The following is a 22,935-nucleotide window of genomic DNA, read 5'->3' as shown; positions in this document are numbered from 1 at the left end:
TTGTCAGCTCCTCCACATCAGACCTGCAGTTTATGCAGAAGAAAGACAGCTTAGAAATATGAAGGCATGTATGTCTAGCAAAATGTGGAATTCATAGGACATTCTGATACACTTGCACTGAATTATCTCACCCCAGTTTTCTAGCAAAAAAAGCAACATATATATTTGTTTTCATGTGTAAAGAAATACTAAAATTAACTTTATTTTTCAAAAAGCAAAAAGAAATGAAACCGGAAACTTTCACACAAAAATACATATTCAAATCCATAATTCCTGTAAGAAATCAAATAAATTTAATAATTGACCCACATATAATCATAATTGAATTGTACAGAAGCTATACTGGCATCTAAAATTTTCTATAGTAAAATACCACATGCTTGGGTAATGCCATCCTTAAATATTCAGGCTTACTTTTTAAGTATACAAATAATAATAACACCAGTTGCTTGGGAAAATCCAATATTTTATTGCCAATGGAATGTCCCAGGGAATGAAGAGAATTATGGGCTTTTAATTTGTTTTGAAAACCTACAAGTTAAAAATAGAAGCCTCTTCCAAAAGTCACAGTACAGTGTTCTATACAAAGGAAAAAAAGCCAACTGCAAGGGAAAGGTGGTGAAATGTTAATCTGACGGCTGCCATTTCACACACTTCTTTGTCAGGAAATGTCATAACCTTTCAGCAACCTCGGCCAAAGGCAGCACTTTATTTCTCCAACTTCAGATTTTACTTTTCAAGTAAGCAGAGTCAGGTTTCCTTCGTGATAACATCAAAACCCAGGAGATTTCAAGCCTTCATTTGGAAAAATGTTCACACCCTCCATCACCATATTTCTGCTCTCAAACTAACCCTCAACAAGGACAACCAGAAAGATGGTTAGTTTGGCCAAGGCAGGGCTGATGGTAAGCAAATGTCCCCCAGTGCTCTGCAGTATCAATCTCTTGGATTTCCATCTAGCCATCTAACCAGACACTTTGGAAGGAAGGAGTGCCCCAAGGTGTGAATGGGAACCTCAAGAATCAAAATCCCAGGATGGGATGAAGAAGCAGACTGCTGAAACTCACTCTGTGCCACGGACACAGCATCCCCTGGGGGCAAGCCCGGGAATCTTCATTGTTAACAGGTTCAATTGGAGTCTGCAAACCCGCTGCTTTCCAGATGGCTTTTGGTAATCTAAAATTTCTGCAACATCACCATCTCACCCCTAGATGGCAGCATCTGTGAATTGTTGAGGGGCATTGTAATGCTGAGGGTCAACATTCAGACTGATCTCCAGAACAGGAATTACCAGTACACATTGGACTTGGCTGACTAAACCATTATCTCTAAGTGCTATAGCTACAGAAAAAAAAAAAAAAGTGGCTGAATGGATTTGACATAATTTAAACCTCCAGCTCAGACTTTTTATTACAAACACAATTAATTGCCTATCCTTGCATAGAGAGGTAAAACTTTCTGTAACTCATTTAAACTATAATGCAAATTATAAATTTGTTGTTGTTAATCCTCATCCAAGGATATTTTTTCCCATTGATTTTTAGAGAGAGTGGAAGGAAGGGAGAGGGAGAGAGAGGGGAAAGAGAGAGAGGGAGGAGGGAGAGAGAGAAACAATGGATGTTAGAGAGACACATCAATAGGTGGTCTCCCGCACATTCCCTGACTGGTGCTGGGGATCGAACCCACACTCAGGTGCATGCCCTTAACCTGGAATTGAACCCGGATCCCTTTGGTGCACGGGCCAATTGTTCCAACTACTGAGCAACACTGGCCAGGGCATCAATTATAAATGTTAAGGCAAGCTGTTATAAGCAGTTTTCTGGCCATGGGTGTTTAAGCCGTAACTCCCAGGGATCACACAGAGCAGCAGTCAGCAAAGATTTTCTGCAAAGGGACAGATAGTATATATTTTAGTTTTTCCAGCCCAGATGGTCTGTGTCAGTACTCACCGCTGCTGTTGTCACGCGAAAGCAACCATAGATTAACACATAAATACATGAATGAGTGTGTTGTGTTCCAATAACGTTTTATGTGTGAACACTAAACTTTGACTTTCATATACCTTTCAGGTGTCTCAAAATATTACCGTATTCCTCTCTTAATTTTTTCCACTGTATGATCTGAATGTTTGCGTCCTTCCCGAAATTCAAATGTTGGAACCCTAATGCCTGATGTGAAGGTATTAGGAAGCAGGGCCCCTGGGGGATGCTTAGGTCATGAGGGTGGTGCCCTCATGAATGGGATTAGTGTTCCTATCAAAGAGCCTCCACAGAGATCCCTCACCACTCCTGCCGTGCGAGGACACAGTGAAAAGTCTGAAACCCAGAAGGAGGCCCTCATCGAGCCGTGTTGGCACCCTGACCTCCAACTTCCAGCTTCCAGAACTTTGAGAAATAAACTACCCAGTCTGCAGCATTTTCTTATAGCAACCTGTACAGACAGAGACACCAATCATTCCCAAAAAGTAAAAACTATTCTTAGTTCTTGGGCTAAAACTAAGCAGGCTGGATGTGCCCACTGGCATTGATGTGCAGACCCCTGCCATGGATCAGATTGACGGAGCAGCATGAATTGGTAGTAACTAAGGTATTCAAAAATGCCTTTATCTAATACAAGAGTTTAGTACAAGATAGATGCCTTGTCACTAAATAGAGGATTCGAGAAATTCATCAAGCAAACTCAAAGTCCTATGACAAATCTTGGGATTCCGATTCAGGGTTGATCTCTGTCATTTTACCAAACAGAACGAGGTCAAATATAGACTTAGGTCAAATATTTATATACACATCCAACCTTCCTGCTGTCACAGCCAAGCCATTCATATGGGAGTTGGGGGGTACAGGGAGAAATGTGGGAGTCCGTGACACCACACAAGCAGAAACACAGATGCAATCTAGTCAGCAGGCAGATGAGAGGACCTTAAAGACACGGAGTCCTGAATCTCCAACAGGAAGCCAACTCTTCTTACCTGTCGTGTCTTGACTCAGGGTTTCCTGGCTGCTGCTGCTGTAAGAAGGCACTGGAGTGATGGACAGTGAAGCTGGGCAAGACAGAGGCGTGGCCAGCTCAGTCTTGCGGGTGAGGGACTGGTGGTACACGGGGATGCCTGCATCTTTGGAGACGAAGAGAGGCAGGTCTGATGGGACGGTAGGTCGGCCTTGGGCATATGGATTTTTCCAGTGGGTCACCCCAATTGCAACAGGCCCAGAAACGTCGTAACCTGGAGAGACAAAACACATTAGGTCAGGAGCAGCAACGGAAGCCTCACACTGTGGCGGTTTTTATATTTCCCATCCGCCGTATCTGTGAGTCAAATCACACAGCACTTGAGATAAGGATGCATGATACTTTACAAATACACAGCTTAAATTCATCACACTTGATGAATCTTGTTCACTTATTCAACATACGTTTATTAAGCACTTACTATGTGCTAGCTGCCCAGGCTGTTCCTTCAAGGAGCTCAAAGGAGATTAAGACTTATCAATACCTGAAGATTTACTATGTGCCAGACACTTCGCATAAGTGATTCTAATCCTTACAGCAATTGTACAAGGGGACTACCTCTCACTATTTAAGTTTTACAGGTGAAGAAACTGGGTCTTGCCCTAGCCAGTTTTGTTCAGTGGATAGAGCGTCGGCCTGCACACTGAAGGGTCCCAGGTTCGATTCTGGCCAAGGGCATATGCCCAGGTTGCAGGCTCGATCCCCACTAGGGGGAGTGCAGGAGGCAACCAATCAATGATTCTCTCTCATCATTGATGTTTCTCTCTCTCTCTCCCTCTTCCTTCCTCTCTGAAATCAATAAAGAGATAGATATATTTTTTTAAAAAAGAAAGAAAGAAAAAGAAACTGGATCTCAACCTGCCCCAGGTCAAGAAGCCAATAAGGGCCAGAAACAGAATTGGAGTCCAGATCTGCCTGACTCCAAAATCTATGTTTTCTCCCTAAACTGCAAGTAACTTTAGTACAAAGCAAGATGAAAGAGTTTACAAGTAGGAAATAAATTTCCTTCCAGTATATCAGAGGAGAGAGCCTTCTTAGGTGGAAGGACTAGGTCAGTGGTCGGCAAACTCATGAGTCAACAGAGCCAAATATCAACAGTACAACAATTGAAATTTCTTTTGAGAGCCAAATTTTTTAAACTTAAACTTCTTCTAACACCACTTCTTCAAAATAGACTCCCCCAGGCCGTGGTATTTTGTGGAAGAGCCACACTCAAGGGGCCAAAGAGCCGCATGTGGCTCGCGAGCCGCAGTTTGCCAACCACTGGACTAGATCATGGAGTGGTAGCATGAACTTGACCTTCTAGGCAAAGATTGCAACCTAGTGGCCAGATGGACAGATCTGTTCTGCAGATGTGCTTTAGTTTGTCCACACTTGCTTAATTTGAAATAAAATTCAAATAAAAATTCACAACAATAAAACTTTAGAGGAAAATCCAGCTTTCTAGCTTCTTTGGAAACATCTCTTTATGTTCACCTACAGATCAAGCAACCCGGGACCCTATCCCCACATGACAACTGTCAGCTGGAGTAACCACAGCAGCCACCTTCTGAAGGTGCGTGCTTCTTGCCTGAGCAAGGGCTCTGGAGCCCCTGAAAATATTCAGCGAGAACACAGATTCTCTGTGTTTGGATCTGCGAGGAGCCAGAGCCGCAGTAGAAGACCGTAGTGAATACCACGGACCCAGGACCAGCCTGAGAGTGTTTGCTGGACTAAACCTCAGATGCAAATTTGTTTGTTTTGTGTGATCCATGCTCTTGGATCTCCCACACCTGCTAAGAGTGAACTGGGCCATAGAAATGAAATTTCAGAATGCTCCCTTTAAATCGATGTCCCATTAAGTTTTATTCAAAAGCTGAAAACATATTGCTTTCTATTTACACCCGAGAATTCTCTTAGAAGAAGGAGAATTATGGGACCATGTTTTCGCTTGCCTGGCTGCTTTATTCAGAAACTCAAATCCCTCTTTTCTTTTCCCAGGCCCACGCTCCTGGGGATTCATTACTCAGAACAGAGCCCAGTATGAAAGCATTATCTTTAACATTCCCCAGGACTCTCTGCAATGTCAGGTTTTATCGTCTTTTAAATAAAATCAGAGCTGATTTCTACCATATACTTAATTTTTAAAAGGTATTGTTCACATTACTAACAAGCCTGTTTTTTTCTTTTTTTCTTTTTTAGCTTAGGAAATTACCACATCATTTACTCCAGAAATGGTGTTCATTAGCAAATAATTTAACCCATGTTATTGCTACAAATGAGCTATAGTAAGATCCATATAGTTGTTGGAATATAAACAGAACAGACCAGCCTAAATGGAAAAGTTGCAACGAGGTCATAGTATTTTGAGAGGATAACCTCCCACCCAGGGGGGAACAGCTGGTGTCCTAGTGTCCCAGGGGCAAGTACAGGAATGTCCCATTCTCCCTCACCATCCTGTCCCCACTGGGGAGGGCAGTCTTGGCTCTCCTTTGAGTTCTCTCACCCACTAGACCCAAAATCATAAAGAGAAACATGTAAGGAGCGCTCAGAATTGACGGCTGTCTTGAGAAAGAATGATGTTAATTCGCTATAAAGTTCTTAAATCTCTCATACATGGGTAAAATGGGAGTTTGCTCCCAGAAAATATGGACCTAGCTAAGGGTCTCCTGGATAAATAGAAAGATTTCAGAACGAGTCATTTTTCTATTTCTTGAACTTTTTGGCAACTCTGCGTTGTAAGGACATAGGTTCCCACAGGAAGTACATTAACAGGAAATCCACAAGTGTGCGGTTTTCTTCAATGGAATCCCTCACAAGTACGACACTTCTGTGGGAGATGACTCTTCTGTAAGAAGTACCGAAGTGCAGGAGATGAAGGGATGAAAAAAAAAAAGGAGCGTTTACAAAAGGACTCCTTGGATGATCCCGCGATAGGTCCTCCCTCCAGGACTTGGAGTCTGAGGTTGTGCATTACTTTCTACTTTCACTATAAATATTGCAGAAGTGCTGTGTGCTGAACAGACTGTGGGCACTGGACCCTGCCTGATGCCTGTGCAGAATCCACCCACCCTTACTGATCCCAACAGGGTTCTATTTTGTTTGGGGATTCATCCCAACCCCACTCAGCCATGTGACTCAGGGCAAGTGGAGTCACCCTTACCCCCTGCAACATGGGTCTAAAGATAACCCTGGTCAATGATTGGTTCAAGGAGGAATGGTCATGTGAGGCTGCTGGGAAAACAGTGCCGATAGCCTTGCTCGATGCAGCGTTTCCACAAACCTTCAATTTGTAAAAAACACAATAGCTGCAAAGTGGTGTAACATGAACGTTTGAAAAGCAGGGACTGCCTGTGCTGATTTACACGGATCCTAAGCCATGTGCTTGTCAAGGAGAGACCTAGATTGAAATCTTGGGCGTGTTCATTTCTGGCTGGGTAGCAAAGAGCAAGTTTCCTTGTCTGTAAAACGGGGTAGCAGTACCTTCCTCACAGAGTCCTGATTAGAATGGTGTATGTCAAGCACCAAGAGCAGTTGGCAAATAGGGAGAACAAATGAATGTAGCTGCAATTAGCATCAGCTTTTTTTTTCTTCTAAAGCGGCGGCCAAGATTCTGGAATCTAGAAAAATTTGAAAGGACATGGAAGGGAGAGAATGAGTTCCATAAACAGGAAAGTAGCCGGGGTCACTCTTCCCTTTTTGACCAAAATAGTGTATGTTTAAGGTTGAGTAGGAAGGCAGCCGGCAGCCGGAGAGAGTGTATGGTGCGCACGCAGTGTCCTCCGGTCTCCTGGAAGAGTCTCTCATCAAAAAGGGGAGGGACAGCCCTAACCACTTTGGCTCAGTGGATAGAGCGTCGACCTGCGGACGGAAGGGTCCCAGGTTCGATTCCGGTCAAGAGCATGTACCTTGGTTGCGGACACATCCCCAGTAGGGGGTGTGGAGAAGAGAAGGCAGCTGATCAATGTTTCTCTCTCATCAATGTTTCTAACTCTCTATCCCTGTCCCTTCCTCTCTGTAAAAAAATCAATAAAATATTATTTTTTAAAAAAAGGGGGGGTGGAGGGACAGAAAACAACGCACCCCAGCTGCAGACTTCATGTTTCTGAGAAGTGAGGGGACAGGGCAGCTGGTACACACAATGTAGCTAGCATTCAGTAGCACTGATTTGTTGTTACGTATGCATACATCTGCATTTCTCATATATTGCATGCACACATCTCATACACACTTATGGGAAATAATGTACGTTTTCTATTTACCATGGTGATATAAAATTTCTTTTTCAACTAGATGAATATAAATCTTAAAAGGTAAACCAGTTTTAAGATAAAGCAAATGGCTAAAAGCTGGGCAAACCGGGATTTTTAATATCTCTCTGAATCACCCTGCCTCCGTCCATTTCTATGTACATGCAATGAGGATCCACAAGAGGGCGCCCCAGCAAGGTGTGTCCACAAGCAATTGCTCTAATTCTGAAAATAAATGCTCGTGATTGCATTTTCCACTTACTCCTTCCTTAGCCTCCAAATTCCCCACTATTCCAGGCAATAATAACTGTCATAAAACAAAATAACACAATTTCTCACCTATGGTGATCTGGCTGACACAACTGTAGTAGCTGCCCGTGGTTGTGGTGGAAAGGTTATAACTCCCACTGCTCACATCTTTGTCTGTAAGAAAATAAAAGAGAAGGTCACATATTCTGGGACACACCATGAGCACCATGTAACTATGTGACTGCTGGTAAATAAACCAGTTCTCTGTGTCTCATACTCATTCAGCCATCATGCGTAGGGGTTGCTAGGCACCAGGCACTGGGACACTTCAACAAACAACCCAGACCACCCACACAGGCAATAACAATAACAGTTATTCAATGTTACTAGAGGCCTGGTGCATGAAAATTCGTGCATTTGGAAGGGGAAGGTCCCTCAGCCCGGCCTGTGCCCTCTTGCAGTCAGGGACCCCTTTGGGGATGTCCACCTGCCGGCTTAGGCCTGCTCCCCTTGAGGAGTGGGCCTAAGCCGCAGTCACACATCCTTAGTGCTTGCAGCCATCAGCCCGGCTTGTGGCTGAGTGGAGCTCCCCCTGTGGGAGCGCACTGACCACCAGGGGGCAGCTCCTGCGTTGAACGTCTGCCCCCTGGTGGTCAGTGCGCATCATAGCGACCAGTCATTCTCGGTCGTTCCGCCGTTAGGGTCAATTTGCATATTACCCTTTTATTATATCCTATCTAATAAAAGGGTAATATGCAGATTGATCATCACTGCAACACACAATATAGCTGCCCCCATGTGGTCAAAGATCCTGCCCCCATGTGGACACAAGATGGCCACCACAAGATGGCCAGCAGGAGAGGGCAGTTGGGAGGCACCCGGCCTGCAAGGGAGGCAGTTGAGAAGGACCAGGCCTGCAAGGGAGGGCAGTTGGAAGTGATCAACCCTGCAGGAGAGGGCAGTTAGGGGTAACCAGGCCGGCAGAGGAGGGAAGTTGGGGGCAAACAGGCTGGCGGCAGAGTGGTTAGGGGGTGATCAGGCTAGCAGGCAGAAGCGGTTAGGGGCAATCAGGAAGGCAGGCAGGCAAGCAGTTGGGAGCACGGGCAGTCGGACATCCCTCGAGGGGTCCCAGATTGGAGAGGGTACAGGCTGGGCTGAGGGACAACCCCCCTCCGTGCACGAATTTCGTGCACTGGGCCTCTAGTAGGATTATAATGGAGGTTGAAGAGCACTGGGGGAGAGGAGCTCAGGGTCAGATGAGAGAATTACCTGATCCAGACTAGAGGTATCAGGTAAGGCTTCCTGGAGGAAGTGACATCTAAACAAAAACCTAAAGGTGCACACTATCTGACTAAACATAAGGGGGCTAAATGGAGGAGGAAAATCCAGGCAGGAAGCTATCATCATGTCTGGAGGCTCAGAGGCCACCGCCACCTTGTGACTTGGCTGCTGAATGCATTAAGAAAAGGAGGGGTGAGCAGCGGCCAGACTACAAAGTGTCTAATAAACCATGTTAACAAGTTTGGATTTTGCCTAGAGAGCAGGATCCCATTTTATTTCAGAAAGATCACTTTGTGGTGGCATAGAGAACAGGGAGGAGGGCGAGATGAGAGGCAGAAAGACTCCTATGAGGCAGTAAATTGAGAAGCGATGGAGGCAACAGTGGCCAAACCATGAGAGTAGTGAAGTGGAGACAGAGGAGTGGATGTGACTGCCTTCGAGGCTAAAAGGATAGCACACCACACGGGATTCCTCACCACTGAGAGCAGGAAAGGTTCTGGACAGAGGGGCCCAAAACACAAATGTCACATTTACATAACATCTCACAAGTCACCCACATCAGCTCATGCACCAGGTAAAACAGGGCAGACCCCACCCACACCTGAGATGGAAAGGCTGAGACTCGGGTGCTGAGGGCCTCATCCAGCTAACACTACAGCACATGGCAGAACCAAGCTCAAATCGAGACAAGAACTGCTTCAATTGTTTATGAAACATGGCAGAGCATAAATAACTTCTTCTGAAATATCAAGATAAATCCATAAGATCATCAAATCTAATAAAAGAGTAATATGCAAATTAATCATCACTCCGCTGCACCAAGCCATGCCTACCAGCCAATCAGGAGTGAGTATGCAAATTATCCCAACCAAGATGGCTGCAGCCACAGAGAGAGCAGGAGGGAGGCTTGGGTTTCCCCGGCGATGGAGGAAGCCAAGCTTTCCGCACATCCTGGCCGGCCCAGGCCTCCGCTTAAGGCTACAAAGTTTCAATTATAGAAGATAAATAAATCCCAACAAAAATGGCGGCAGCCACGGAGCTGGAGAGAGCAGGAGGCTAGGGTTGCCCCCAGTGATGGAGGAAGCCAAGCTTCTGCAGCCCTGGCCGGCTTTGGCCTCCACTTAAGGCTACAAAGTTTCAATTATAGAAGATAAATAAATCCCAACAGAAATGGCTGCCACCACGGAGCAAGCAGAAGGCTTGGCTCTGCTCCAGGCTACAAAGTTTCAATTGTAGAAGATAAATAAATCCCAGATACCAGGGCCTCTGCTTGGGTCACTGGGGGGCGTGGCCGGCCTGCAAACCACCACAGGCCCCTCGCCCAGGCCACCCCACACCCCAAGGGAACCCCCACCCTGATCCGGGACACCAGGGCAAACCAGCTGGCCCCCTCTCCTGCCCCAGGCCTCTATCCTATCTAATAAAAGAGTAATATGCAGACTGACCATCACTCCAACACACAAGATGGCTGCTCCCATGTGGTCAAAGATCCTGCCCCCATGTGGACACAAGATGACCACCATAAGATGGCCAGCAGGGGAGGGCAGTTGGGAGGGACCAGGCCAACAGAGGAGGGAAGTTGGGGGCAAACAGGCTGGCAGGGGAGCATTTAGACATCAATCAGGCTGGCAGGGGAGTGGTTAGGGGTGATCAGGCTGGCAGGCAGAAGCGGTTAGGGGCAATCAGGAAGGCAGGCAGGCGAGCAGTTGGGAGCCAGCAGTCCTGGATTGTGAGAGGGATGTCCGACTGCCCATTTAGGCCCGATCCCACCGGACAGTTGGACATCCCTCGAGGGGTTCCAGATTGGAGAGGGTGCAGGCTGGGCTGAGGGACACCCCGCCCCAGTGCACAAATTTCATGCACCGGGCCTCTAGTCTAATATAAAATACTACAGGTCAGAGACAAAGAATCATTACGGTAATGTTTGCAAAACTGGCCTGAATGGAAATAAATATTTTATGTTTTGTGATACTAGAAAAACTATGAAACTCTGATCTATAATGAGGAAAATTATAAGTCTGAGGGGGAAATAATAATTACAAAAAATTAGTCAAATGCACTCAAAGAGAAAGGGTTTCTGGAAATGTAGAGATTCAATTTTAAAGGGAGAGTGCCATGGGTTGATAGAGTAGATGGTTTCACAGTGAACATTCTTAGGAGGAAAAAATTGGGGCCCCTGGTCTGAGAAGGCAGGACATGGGAGTCATCAGCAGGGGCGTCTGTATGTGCTCACACTGGAAAGGAGTTGGAAAGTATGGGAAAAAGCAGATGGGGAGACAGAGGGCAGAAAACCAGCAATGGCCCTCCCTGGTCACATCAAGGCCACTGCAGGCCACACACAGGGAGGTAAAATGCGAAAGAATACTTTTAAGCCATTTTAACCTGGGAAAAATAATTCTAGCAAATGCATGTGGCCCACTCCTCCTCTAAGAACTATTCCCAGACCACCTCCACTTCCTAGGGTGCTTCCTGAGTACAAGGCTCCCCCCACTTACCCCCCCCCACCCCACCCCCAGCAGCGCTGAGCCGGTGAGGTTGCACAGGCAGGCCTTGGAGATACCACGGGTTTGGTTCCAGACCACAGCAATAAGGCAAATAGCACAAAAAAGCAAGTCACACAAATGTTTTGGCTTCCCAGTGCATAGAAAAGCTAAGTTTATAGTATACTATAGGCTATGATGTGTGCAATGTCTAAAAAAATGTGCATCCCTTACTTTAAAAGTATTTTATCACTAAAAGATGCTAACCGTCATCTGAGGCTGTTGGAAAATAATGCTGACAGACTTGCTCAATGCAGAGTTGCTACAAACCTTCAATTTACAAAAAAATAAAAAATAAAAAAAAAAATGCAATATCTGCAAAGAGGTGTAACATGAACTCGTGAAAAGCAGGGACTGCCTGTACTGGGTTGCATGTATCCCAAACCATGTGCTTGTCAAGGGCAAACCCACGTGTTAGTCAGCGTTGTCATTTAACACTGGCCCTGGCATAAGGCAAATCCTCAACACATGTCCGTTGGTTGAAAAAAAGAAAAAAGGAATGCCTGAAATGAAAGAATAAACAAATGGCCATTCCCCCTTCCTCCTAGTCATCATTTCAATAGAGGATGCTGGGCTGGCAGTCAGGAGACCTGGGTTTGAAGCCCAGTTCTGCTGCACATAAACTCTTTGAACTTGGCCGAACACCACTTTGCTTTTATGAAAGACCTATGTTGGTACCCGTTTTCTCTAACCAAAAGAAACCCAAAGAGGATTTTTGTTGTTAAATGAATGGTCATTGTTTCTTCACTTTTCTCCATGTTGGTGTCTTTTCCTCCTGAAAATGGTGACAATAATGCTTATCTCACTTTTTTGGGGGGTGGGGGGTGGGAAGGGGGCAGCAGCAGGGAAGATGGGGTATGGTTAATAATTCAGCTACACAAAATGCATAGCTAGCAAATAATTCAGCATATATTTGTGGAGTAAGCTGAATCAACAATTTCCAGACCTAAAACACTGCTCTAACTACTGTGAAGTCGTCATTCCTTATTCTTTTTAAATGCATCACTCAGGATCTGTCCTTGAAAGATTTTGGAAGTGAGGAGACCTTCAGGGACAAGGTCAATAGCATCAAAGGTGGAAGTGAAAGAGAGAAGGTGGAGGGGGGAGAAAAAGGAAAGAGAGACTGGTTGAGGTTTACAAGCACAGAAATGCCTATGGATGGGGAGAAGAGGAAAACAAATGAGGGAGAAATCGTACTGAGAAATTAGTAATCAACCAAGAAGCAGAATGCTTAAATTGGGAACGAATACCCGGGAAGAGGCTGTGAATAAATTTGAATGGCAAAACTACTGAAACATGAGTCATATCTGAATGGTAAAACTAGGGTGTAATTTTGTTGTCAGTAGAGCATGTTGTCAGTGACTCAGTGGATAGAGCGTCAGCCCAAGAACTGGAGGGCCCCCAGTTGGATTCCAGTCAATCGAGGTACAATAATTCAAGTACCTCAGTTGCAGGCTCAATCCTGGCCCTGGTTGGGGTGCATGCGGGAAGCAACCAGTTGATGTTCTCTCTAACATCGATGTTTCTCTCTCTGTTTATCCCACTCTCTCCCTCTCTCTCTAAAACTCAATGGAAAAATATCCTTGAGTGAGGATTAACAACAACAAAGACTCAGAGAGCAAAAATACGAAGACATGTGGCAGTTACGTTCCTGGTGACTCAATAAAGGAAGGTATGTCCTCTCGGAATTAAAACAAAAATGCTAGAATTGATAGGAGAGCTTGAATATCCATTTAATCCTTTAGGAGCCAACTGAAGTTAATTTTTTTTAAAATCAGGTTACTAGTGGAAGCACTTAAGACTCTGAATGAGATTAATACACTTCACAAACTCGGGAGTCAGTATTTAGATTAGACACCTGGTTCCACCCTCGGGCACAGAATTGCATCTCTCTGTGGCTCCATCTCCCACATGCACAACGGGAATAATAAAGGCACCTCCTTATAAGGCAGCACATAGAAAGTGTTCATTTAATGCTGGCTATTATTTTTGTTTTATACTTAGAAAGACCAAGGATATCCATAAAACAGAATACTCTACAGCAAAGACAATGAAGTAAAGCTACACTATTATGGACATGCCTCACAATCATGTTGAATGGAAGAGGCAACACAAAACAATACATGGATCTATTTATGAACATTTCACAACAAAACTATAGTCTTTCTTGTTAATCCTCAGGATTATTTTTTCTATTGTTTTCTTTTTAGAGGAGTAGAAAGGAGTAATGGAGGGATGGAGGTGGAGGGAGAGAGGGGAGAGAGAGAAACATCCATGGTTGAGAAACACATCCTTCATTGCCTCTCAGACATGCCCTGACCAGTCTAGGGATTGAACCTGCAACCCAGATACGTGCCCTTGACCAGGAATTGAATTCATAAATCTTCAGTGCATGGGCTGACACACTAATCACTGAGCAACACCAGCCAGGAAAACAAAACTATATTCTTTTTAAAAAATATATGTATTTTTATTGATTTCAGAGAGGAAGGGAGAGGGAGATACAGATATAAACATCAACGATGAGAGAGAATAACTGATCGGCTGCCTCCTGCACACCCCCACGGGGGATCGAGCCCACAATCCGGGTATGTGCCCTGACCAGGAATCAAACCGTGACCTCCAGGTTCATAGGTTGACGCTCAACCACTGAGTCACGCCAGCTGCGCAAAACGATAATCTTTACAGATGCATACAAGGAAGGTAAAAAGGGAAAGAATAGTAACGCAATAAGTAGCACCAAAGTCAGCAGGGTGGTTCCTTTGGTGGGAAAAAGGCAGCGGGACTGTGGAAGGGCAGGGAGAGTGCAGGGTGGGCTCGGCGGTGCTGGGGGTGTTCTATTTCTTGATCTAGGTGGTGGTCACATGACCACATTCACTATATAATTATTTGCTAAATTAGAAGTCTGCCTTACCCACCTGCCTGTACGTAAATTACAGTGCACCATTTATTTGTTTATTTATTTATTTTTAAGAAATAAAGAGGGGCAGAAATCGTGGCAGGGCAAACCAGAAATGTAAATTCTGAAAAGAATAACCAAGGAAATGAGATGGCGATAGAATTAGAAGACACTAGCTATGAAGTACTTCCTCTTTGCCGGGCATTGTGCTCAACATGATTTCATTTGCATCCACTATTTCACCGAAGCTCCAAAACCACTCACGTCAGGTAGCTATGCGTATCCCCCATACCGGTGAGGACCGAGGCCCACGAAGTTGAGGACCCGGCTGGGAGGCACACTTCTGAAACGTCCCAGCTGGGATTAAAACCCAGGTCTGCCTGGTTGCACCAGGCCACTGTTTGAGGAGAGAGGCAAAGACAGAAGGAGGCCAGATGAATATCGCGGGCTGGGGGAGGTGGCTTCCTGCTGTTCGCGGCGCTCCCTCGCTGACAGTCCTATCTGATGTGCAAAGCTCTGCGGTTCTCCAGGGAACGAGACAGACATCATCTCGTGTGTGCTTTCGGTCTCAGCGCCTTTTTCATCAAACACTTAAAAAGCTACTCCGCCTTCGTGTTGGTGACTATTTGCTTGCGGCAAAAGATATGAAAACATACAGCGAGCAAACACTAACCAAAATAAAGGTGGAATCGCTTTACTAAAGATAAAAGGGGTCAATAAGTAATGATCAAGGGTTCAGGTTAAATTCTTCAGGAAGATCTTTTTAAAATGGACCTCGACTTTCTTCCTTATATTGTGACTGAAATTCATTCATTCAAAAATCACTGACTGCCTACCACACAGGGTAGACATGGGCTGGCCCCAGGCAGGAATTGGTGCTTTGGGAGGTCTCTCTAAGGTGCTGAGAATCCAAGTCTAGAAAGTGTGTTTCCCCTCACCAGATAAAAACAGATCTAATTCTACAATAAGGACGATAAACACATCGCGGTGTTGTCACAAAACCTTTGCGTCTGCTCTTCCATATGATTTCTGCAACAGCACGAGGACACAAACAGGGCAGCAATAGCATCCTCTGTATCTTCCACCGGACCTGAGCGACACCCAAACTCCTGGAGGTCAAGGCCATCCCCTACTCATCTTCTGACGCAGTTCCTGGCTCTGCCTAATGCACAGAAGTCACCATAGATGTTTGCCAAAGCCTCTAGTAAGCTTTCAAACACTTTAACCATCATCCCTGCATTTTAAGCACTGTGCCCGGGACTCCGCTCAGCTTCCCTTGGATTCTATGAGAGAAAAGCCCCAAAGCCGTTCCTTGACTTCCTACTGTCCCTCCCTACACCACGCAGTGTTAAAAATCGTATATTCTATTTCCAATTTTTCTGGAACCTTATCATTACACTGTAAGATTCATGATAACAGGCAGTCTTTGTTTTTACTTCCAGAACCTACACCAGTGGCTACACTCACAAAACATACGTTGAATTGTTTGTTCTAGGAACTTCCTTGGCAGCGGTGGCCCGTTTGTCTAGGACTATGGTCTAGTAGAAAATGCGCACGCCTGTTACAAAGAACATCATGTTTTACAGGGAAAGATTAAAATGCTTCTGCATGGGATCAAAGTGAAAATTTAATTTTAATTTTACCCCAGAAACTTCTACCATGTGAAGGGCTGAAGGTCAAAGGATAATCTGTACGTGCTTTGCTGAAGCTTCTTCCCTCCCCCCCTATTTAAATTTTTTTGTGTGTGTTCAAATACAGCTTTATTTTTTTTTAATATTTTTATTGTTGACAGTATTACAGATGTCTCCCATCCCCTCCTTTGCCTCCTCTGCCCAGTCCCTACCCACCCCACCCCCAGGTCGTCACCACCCTATTGTCCATGTATATGGGCTGCGTGTAAAGGTACATAAGTTCTCTGCAGCTTCTTAATCGAAAGGATCCTAACTGGTGTTCAGCATGAGCGTCCGGATTGCATAATAACAGGCATGCCAGGTGGTGGGAGGCAAACACAAGAGGGGTCATCAAATAGCTCTTTGGATTGATTTTGTAGCTAAACCATGAGTTGCGGTCAGTTGCATGCATCTGATTTGACCACATTGTGTGGACACATTTGCTCTTTTGTGTGTTCAATGACAAAAGTTCTTTCGCAACAGGAAAATGCATGGTATACTTGTGCATGGTGTACTGACCCCTGCTATTCTGTCCTTCAGTCGGTGGGACAGCTAAGTATTGATCACCTACTATGTGCCCTTGGAAATTTTACAACCAATAGAGGGGAGTACTCCTTATATCCAAAATGAAGAGAGTTAGGGGAAGGACTTACCCTGAGAAGTCCCAAGAGAGGAACCAAGTCAGATGGGATGAACAAGGAGAGGGAGGAAGCCTCATAAAGGCAGAGGGAGGTGTGTTTCGGAACAAGGTCCAGACACTGGAGGAAACCTGCAATCAGCCACACTAAACCACCTCCCTCTGTAAAAGGAGGGGTGGCTGGGGCCTAGGGTAGCAGGAGAGAGGGGTGGTCTGCTCGTGGAGAGCCTTGTTTGCCAAACTAGGGAGGTTAGACTTCGGCCTACAAGCAGAGAGGAGCCCTTGAAGAGTCTGATGCAGAGGAGTAACAGGATCAGATTTGTATGTCAGATGGGGAGGGGCCAGGCCTAGGGGCAGGGAGACCAGCGGGGGAGGTTGCCACTGCAGTCAGAGTGAACACCAATGGCAGCCTGGACTAGCGAAAGAGCAGTGGGCAGGGAGAGGAAAAAACAGAGAAAGACTTTGAGGAAGAACAATCAATAGGACTTGGTGGTTGACAGTATCTACACTGGGAGAGGCAGCTGGTAGTAATAGCTAATGCTTACTGAGTACTCACTATGTACCACTCAGATGCACTTACAAGTACTATTGCACTTAAAACCTCGTCATGACCCCATTTTACAGATAAGAAAACTGAGGCACAGGGGGTGAATTAATTTGCCCAAGGTCACTGTATATAATGGAAAGGGAGGACTCAGAGGACTCCCAGAATTCTGACTTGGATGACTGAATAGAGCACGCTGGTCCCTGCCAACCTCTCCTAGCTTAGACATCATGCTTCACCAAGGCCATGCTGCTGGCAGCTGTATCTGAGCCCCCTGCCAGCTCTCCCCTTCATTCTCTGTTCATATTGTCACCCTCCCTGGAATGCTCCCCTTCTCCCAGTTGGCCTTTTAACATGTGTCCTCCAGGTAACTTTCCTGACCTATCCCTCACTCCTCCCAGGCCTCCCCTACAACCGGGCATCATAATTCTCAGTTTAGGAATCTATCTTCTCCAGCTGACACTGCTGTCCGTGAGAAATGGTGACACCTCCTTTATTCTGGTACCCTGGGTTCAGGCTAGAGTCGGGGCTCACAGTTTGAGCTCGGTAGCCATAGTTATTCTATAGGAAACAGGTATGGAAGAAGACTTCTGCTTTGGACACACTGAGTTTGAGGCACTGGAATGGCAAAACAGATTTAAAAAGTATAGCGGACATCTGGGTATCCGAGCATAGCACACACTAGAGCAGTGGTTCTCAACCTTTCTAATGCCGCGACCCTTTAATACAGTTCCTCATGTGGTGATCCCCAACCATAAAATTATTTTCGTTGCTACTTCATAACTGTAATTTTGCTACTGTTTATGAATCGTAACAAGGTCTTAGGCGACCTTGCTAGCGGTTCCCACAGGTTGAGAACCGCTGCTGTAGAGCCTAAGACCATCAGAAAACACAGATATTTACATTAAGATTCATAACAGTAGCAAAATTACAGTTATGAAGTAGCAACGAAAATAATTTTATGGTTGGGGGTCACCACAACATGAGAAACTGTATTAAAGGGTCACGGCATTAGAAAGGTTGAGAACCACTAGAGAGAAGTTTTGAATGGGTGATTTTGGTCTGGGACTCAACTGAATAAAGACGAAGTCACAGGAGGGGACATTATGTCCTAGGGTCTCCTCTCTTTGCTTCTCTCAATCCCCATGTCGCATGATTAGGCTTAGCTCTCACTACACCCCTCTCCTTTACCCCCTTCCAATCACAAGTCCTGAACTCTGGTCATCCACTGCCTTTAAGCCTTTGCTCAAACTATGCCTTCTGCCTGGAATTACCCACACAACCCCCACACATTGGTTTATTTTCTGCCTTTTCCTAACTCTCCCCAGCGCCAGGTGCCACAGCCGAACTCTCTAGACCTGCATTTGGACTCCATACTGTTATGTGAGGCTAAGTAAACTCTTCAATCTGTCTGTGCCTCGATGAATATGGGGCTAACATTGGACTACCTTCTTAAAGGCTGCCGTGAGATTAAAATGAGCTAACGCACATAAAGTAACAGTTATTATTGTTCATGTCCCAGCTTAGCCCACACTTCAACTTACAGTGCAAAAAACTTTGTGACCCCACTTTACAGGCCTCCCGCTAAGAGACTGACTCTGCGCTTGGGGCCATTGTCTCACCTTTGATAGATATCTGATCAATGTCATGAGCATGACATTGTTGAGAGTGAGATTATAAAGTCAAGGACAGAACCCAGGCAAACACCAATATACTAGTAAACAGAAGGAAGAGCCCACGAAAAAAGATACAATTTAAGAGGCAGGAGGAACATGAGAGAGAATAGTAACAATAACAATACTGGCTCTGACTGCATTTCCTTCTGGTCTTCTACTTGCACTCTCTACTGGACCCACACACGAACCTTCCTTGAATAGGACATGCTTGTTCCTGCCCTGGGGCCTTTGCACATACCATCCCCTTTGCCAGGAATGCTCTTTTTCCACATAATAGAATGGCTTATTCCTTTCCTTCATTTCAGTCTCTGCTCAAATGACCTCCTCAAGGATATTTGAGACAATGGCCCCAAGTGTAGAGTCCATCTCTCAGTGGGAGGTCTGTAACCTGGAGCCACGAAGTTTTCTGCATTGTTAAGTTGAAGTGTGGAGTGTGCTGGGACAGGAGGAGATATTTGAGCAGAGGCTTTCCCTATCTGAAGTAGCCCCACTGTGCTCTATAAGCTCCTCGGGCCCCTCAGTAGGCCTCAGATCTGAAGCTAACAGCTCAACGCCAGGGTGACAGGTCCAACCATAAGTTCCTTCCTGGTTCAGGCTGGCACACGGCCCTGCGCCTTCTCTGGCATGGCCGAGAACGAATCAAGTCCCAGTCATTTCTCTCTCAAAGAGACTTGTCACCCATCCTTGGTCTCATGCATGTGGTTATATAATGAGCTAAAAGCAGTTAAGAACCTAAACCATTTAAAGGACAAGGAAAGAGGAAAACCGGCGAAAGGTCGAAGCACTAAAAATCCAGAATTTTAAAAACTGCATCCTCCATTGAACATATATTTTTTTAGAGGGCATATTATAGTTATTGATTTCCCTAATCTCAATTCACAGTTCTGGAATATATGAGTCTAGATGGCTGCCTGAATGTCAAAAATGCATGCTAAAATACAGAAAGAGCCGGTTCCAATATAGGATCAAAGATGCATATTTAGACGGGAAGCTAATGAGGTTTAATGGGAGCTACTGCTAATGAAATGCATGCACAAGCCACATTTCTCTCTCTTCTCAGGAACCTCACACACACACGGTCTCCAGTATAAACTGTTCGTTCTCTCGGCAGCCCCTATGCTAAAGCCAGGACCTAAGGCATTTATTAAATCCAGCAAACAAATATAAAAATTGAACCCTATAAATTCTAGGCAAAAAACTCAGATCATCCCTCTTCATGATATCTTAACCCAAATCCAAGAGAACTGAAAGGGAACATTTTTAAAAGAAGCTCAATTGTCTGAGAGATGATTTGTAGAAGGTTCCAGAGCTGGGCCAAGCGCTCACCAGATAACAATCTCGACAGCACCCAGAGGGTGAGGAATATATTCAATGTGCTCCATTTTGTTTTCCCTTAACGTTTTCACTAGGTGGAAGCCCTGATGGACTAATTTATCTTGTCTTGTCTCAGGTCACATCGCTATGTACCAAAGAATTGATACACACTTTGTGGCCAAGTATATTCATCACTTTAGGGAGGGGGGAGGAAGCAGAGTGTGTCAGGAATATATTTAAAATAGCACAAATTCTAAATGGCATATATATTTAAATCTGATTCAGTTCCCTCTAAGGTCCTAAAGAAGAAACTGTGTGATTCCTAATTGACACACACACACCTCCAAATGATCTGCCACCTTTTCCTTTAATTACTGAAACATACTTGCTGTTCAAAAACAGTTCCACTACTCTGGCTTCATTTACTCCACCTGGGTGCCCAATTAAGCTCTTAAAACTTCTGGAAATTGACAGAACTGATTATTATGTAGACCTGTGACTGACAATTTCCACAGGGCAGCATGTGACATTTAACGTGACATAAAAAAAAAAAAACAGAAGTGCGATCCCTTGGATAGAAAAAGGAGTAAAAGATAGATTTCTGCCAATGAATATGCCTAAAACACCACCAGAATGTTGAATTATCCCCAGATGGTAACCCAAGACTGACAATGGTGTGTGTTACCTGTGCAGCAGGGGCAAGAACAACACAACCCAGCAGAAAATGCTCTGAGTAAGAAGGAAAAAAAAAAAAGGCCGCTCGTGTGCAATTTGTAACCAGCTCACAATTTGTTAGTAGTGCCCAAGCATCAATTGCAAACCCTCAAGGCCACCTGAGTGATCATCTGAAACAGTTTAAATCCTAAGAAGGACAGACCGACCTCTTTAACCTTGGGGACAGGTGCAGGGGACATCACTGGCCTGGAGAATGAAACCTCCCCTTCAAAGAGCAGAAACTTCCCTCCCGCCAACTCCAGGCTTCATCAAAGATGTCCCTTCAGAACACTCCCCGACAATTGCTCACAACCTTCACATTTAAAACGCCAAAACTTGATGTTATCACAGCAGCTGATTGCAAACCAGGCAAGGGAGGGCGGTCTGTTTGAGTTTCTGCCTCCTGTAACCCTGTCTCTGCAGCATCTCTGCTCAAGGACCACAAAGAATCACTCTTCCCACACAAGCAGGGACACGTACTGATAAAAAAGCCTCACGGGCTTCCCCAGCGCGCTGGGATTTCGAAGTCTGAAACCTTCGCACTGTGATTTTGTTTTTCTTCAGAACTGTACAATGCCTTTTTAAAAATAATAAAAGCATACATTTCTTTACTCAAAAAATTTTAAAGAGGAATAATGCCTTGTATTTCCACGGAATTTTTCTTTCCAAGCTGATTTTTTTTTTTTTTGCATTAAGAAAAACGTATTTTGTGTACTAGTATATTATTTAAGCCCATAGCATCTGTCAGAGAGATACCCTCATCTCTGATTGACAGATGCAGAAATTCCAGAACAGGAAAGTTTAAATAACTTGGCCAAGGTCAGTGGGGACAAGAAGCACTGACGGAACGCACTTCTCAGAACCCCAAGCCCCACAGGGTTCCAAAGAACTTAACTCGGAAAGCTTCCCCCTGGGTGGTCTGAAGCGAACCGGCTGTTTCTGGAGTCCCAAAGCTCCCAGATACCTTCCAGATGACTCTTTCTGCAAACACCCTCTTTTCCAGGTTCCCGGCAGCCTCCAGCCCCGCGGAGCATCATTCCCCCAGGTCAGCGCGCGCCGCAGCCCACTCCCTTTCTCCCCCACCCTCCCGGAGCCGAACCCCGAAGTTTCCCGGGGTAACAGGATGGCATCCCGGGCCCCGCCCGCCCGCCCCAGCCGCCCCGGGAGCCCGCGACGGCCCGCCGTTACCGTAAGCCGAGAGGGAGTCCATCCTGCCCCGCGTCCGGTCCAGGCTGGCCAGCGCGTCGGCGAGAGCGGCCGCCTGTGCGCGGCGCCCCTGGACGGCGGGCGCGCGGCGCGGCGATTGCATGCGCTCGGCTCCCGCGGCGCCCGGCCGCCCCGCTGCTGGGCATGCCCCGTCAGCCCGCCGTGGCCGCCTGCAGAGATGCCCCGGCGGGTTCCTGCTGCCAGGGCGCGGGGAGCCTGGGCGCCGACGGGCCGCGGCGCTCTGGTGCCCGCGGGAAGTGAACCTGCTGTGCGGGACCCGGGACGCGGGACCGGGAGAGAGGAGGGGCGATGCGGGCGGTGGGAGGCGCCGGGCGGAGGCGCGGGGCGGGCGTCGGGCGGGACCCCGGCTAGGTCTCCGCCTACGAGGTGCCCCCCTGAGTCGCGGCGGCAGGGTGACGCGGACAAACGTGCGATGGGGAGTCCGGAGCGGGCAACAGCCTCCCGGACCTCGAGCCTTCCGCTCCCGCCTGGACCGCTGGAGAGCACACCGCCCGGGGATGCCGAGGGTGGATCCCGTCGCCTGGGACTCGGGCGCGATCCCCTCCCTAGGGGACGGTCCGGAGAAGCGTTTGTCCCTGAGCCAGTGTCCAGGGGAGAATGGCAACTCTGTCCTGCGGACTTTTACCAGTTAACCGCGAAGCACCGAGTTCTGACACCGACAGTTCAGACCGTCCCGGCGCATCATCCTGTCCCGTTATTCGTGCGTCCTTCTCCCCACGAGGCTGAGCGAGAGTCTGCGCTCTGCCCGGCGCCGCGATCAGGGAGCTAACTTAACCAAGACTTGCTGAATGCCTCAAGGTCCGAGCCCCTCCCAGCTTGGCCCCACCCGGGAGCCCACACATCCTATTGTGGGGGTTCTCCGTTTGCAGTAGGCTGTGTGGGAGGGAAATGGGGAGTAGGAGAGGGAGAGAGACGGAGAAGCCAGCGGCACCCATCGTAAGGGTGTTAG

At 46.4% G+C, this 22,935-nt stretch overlaps 1 protein-coding gene across 1 annotated transcript in view; it reads right to left on the bottom strand.

Moving 5' to 3' along the window:
• Positions 1 to 21,995, bottom strand: part of ANO4 (anoctamin 4) — a 324,932-nt gene extending 302,937 nt beyond the window's left edge. Inside the window, exons 1-3 of the mRNA XM_054718633.1 lie at positions 21,948 to 21,995; positions 7,575 to 7,658; positions 2,969 to 3,220 (exon numbers count right to left, since the gene is read on the bottom strand). Of these exons, the coding sequence (XP_054574608.1) occupies positions 2,969 to 3,220; positions 7,575 to 7,658; positions 21,948 to 21,969 (358 nt within the window). The 5' untranslated portion in view covers positions 21,970 to 21,995. The remainder of the gene's footprint in view (positions 1 to 2,968; positions 3,221 to 7,574; positions 7,659 to 21,947) is intronic.
• Positions 21,996 to 22,935: the final 940 nt, after the last annotated feature.

Source organism: Eptesicus fuscus, chromosome 7, assembly GCF_027574615.1.
Source record: "Eptesicus fuscus isolate TK198812 chromosome 7, DD_ASM_mEF_20220401, whole genome shotgun sequence".
In the NCBI taxonomy this organism is placed as follows: domain Eukaryota; kingdom Metazoa; phylum Chordata; class Mammalia; order Chiroptera; family Vespertilionidae; genus Eptesicus; species Eptesicus fuscus.
This window is presented reverse-complemented; position numbering and strand designations above follow the sequence as displayed.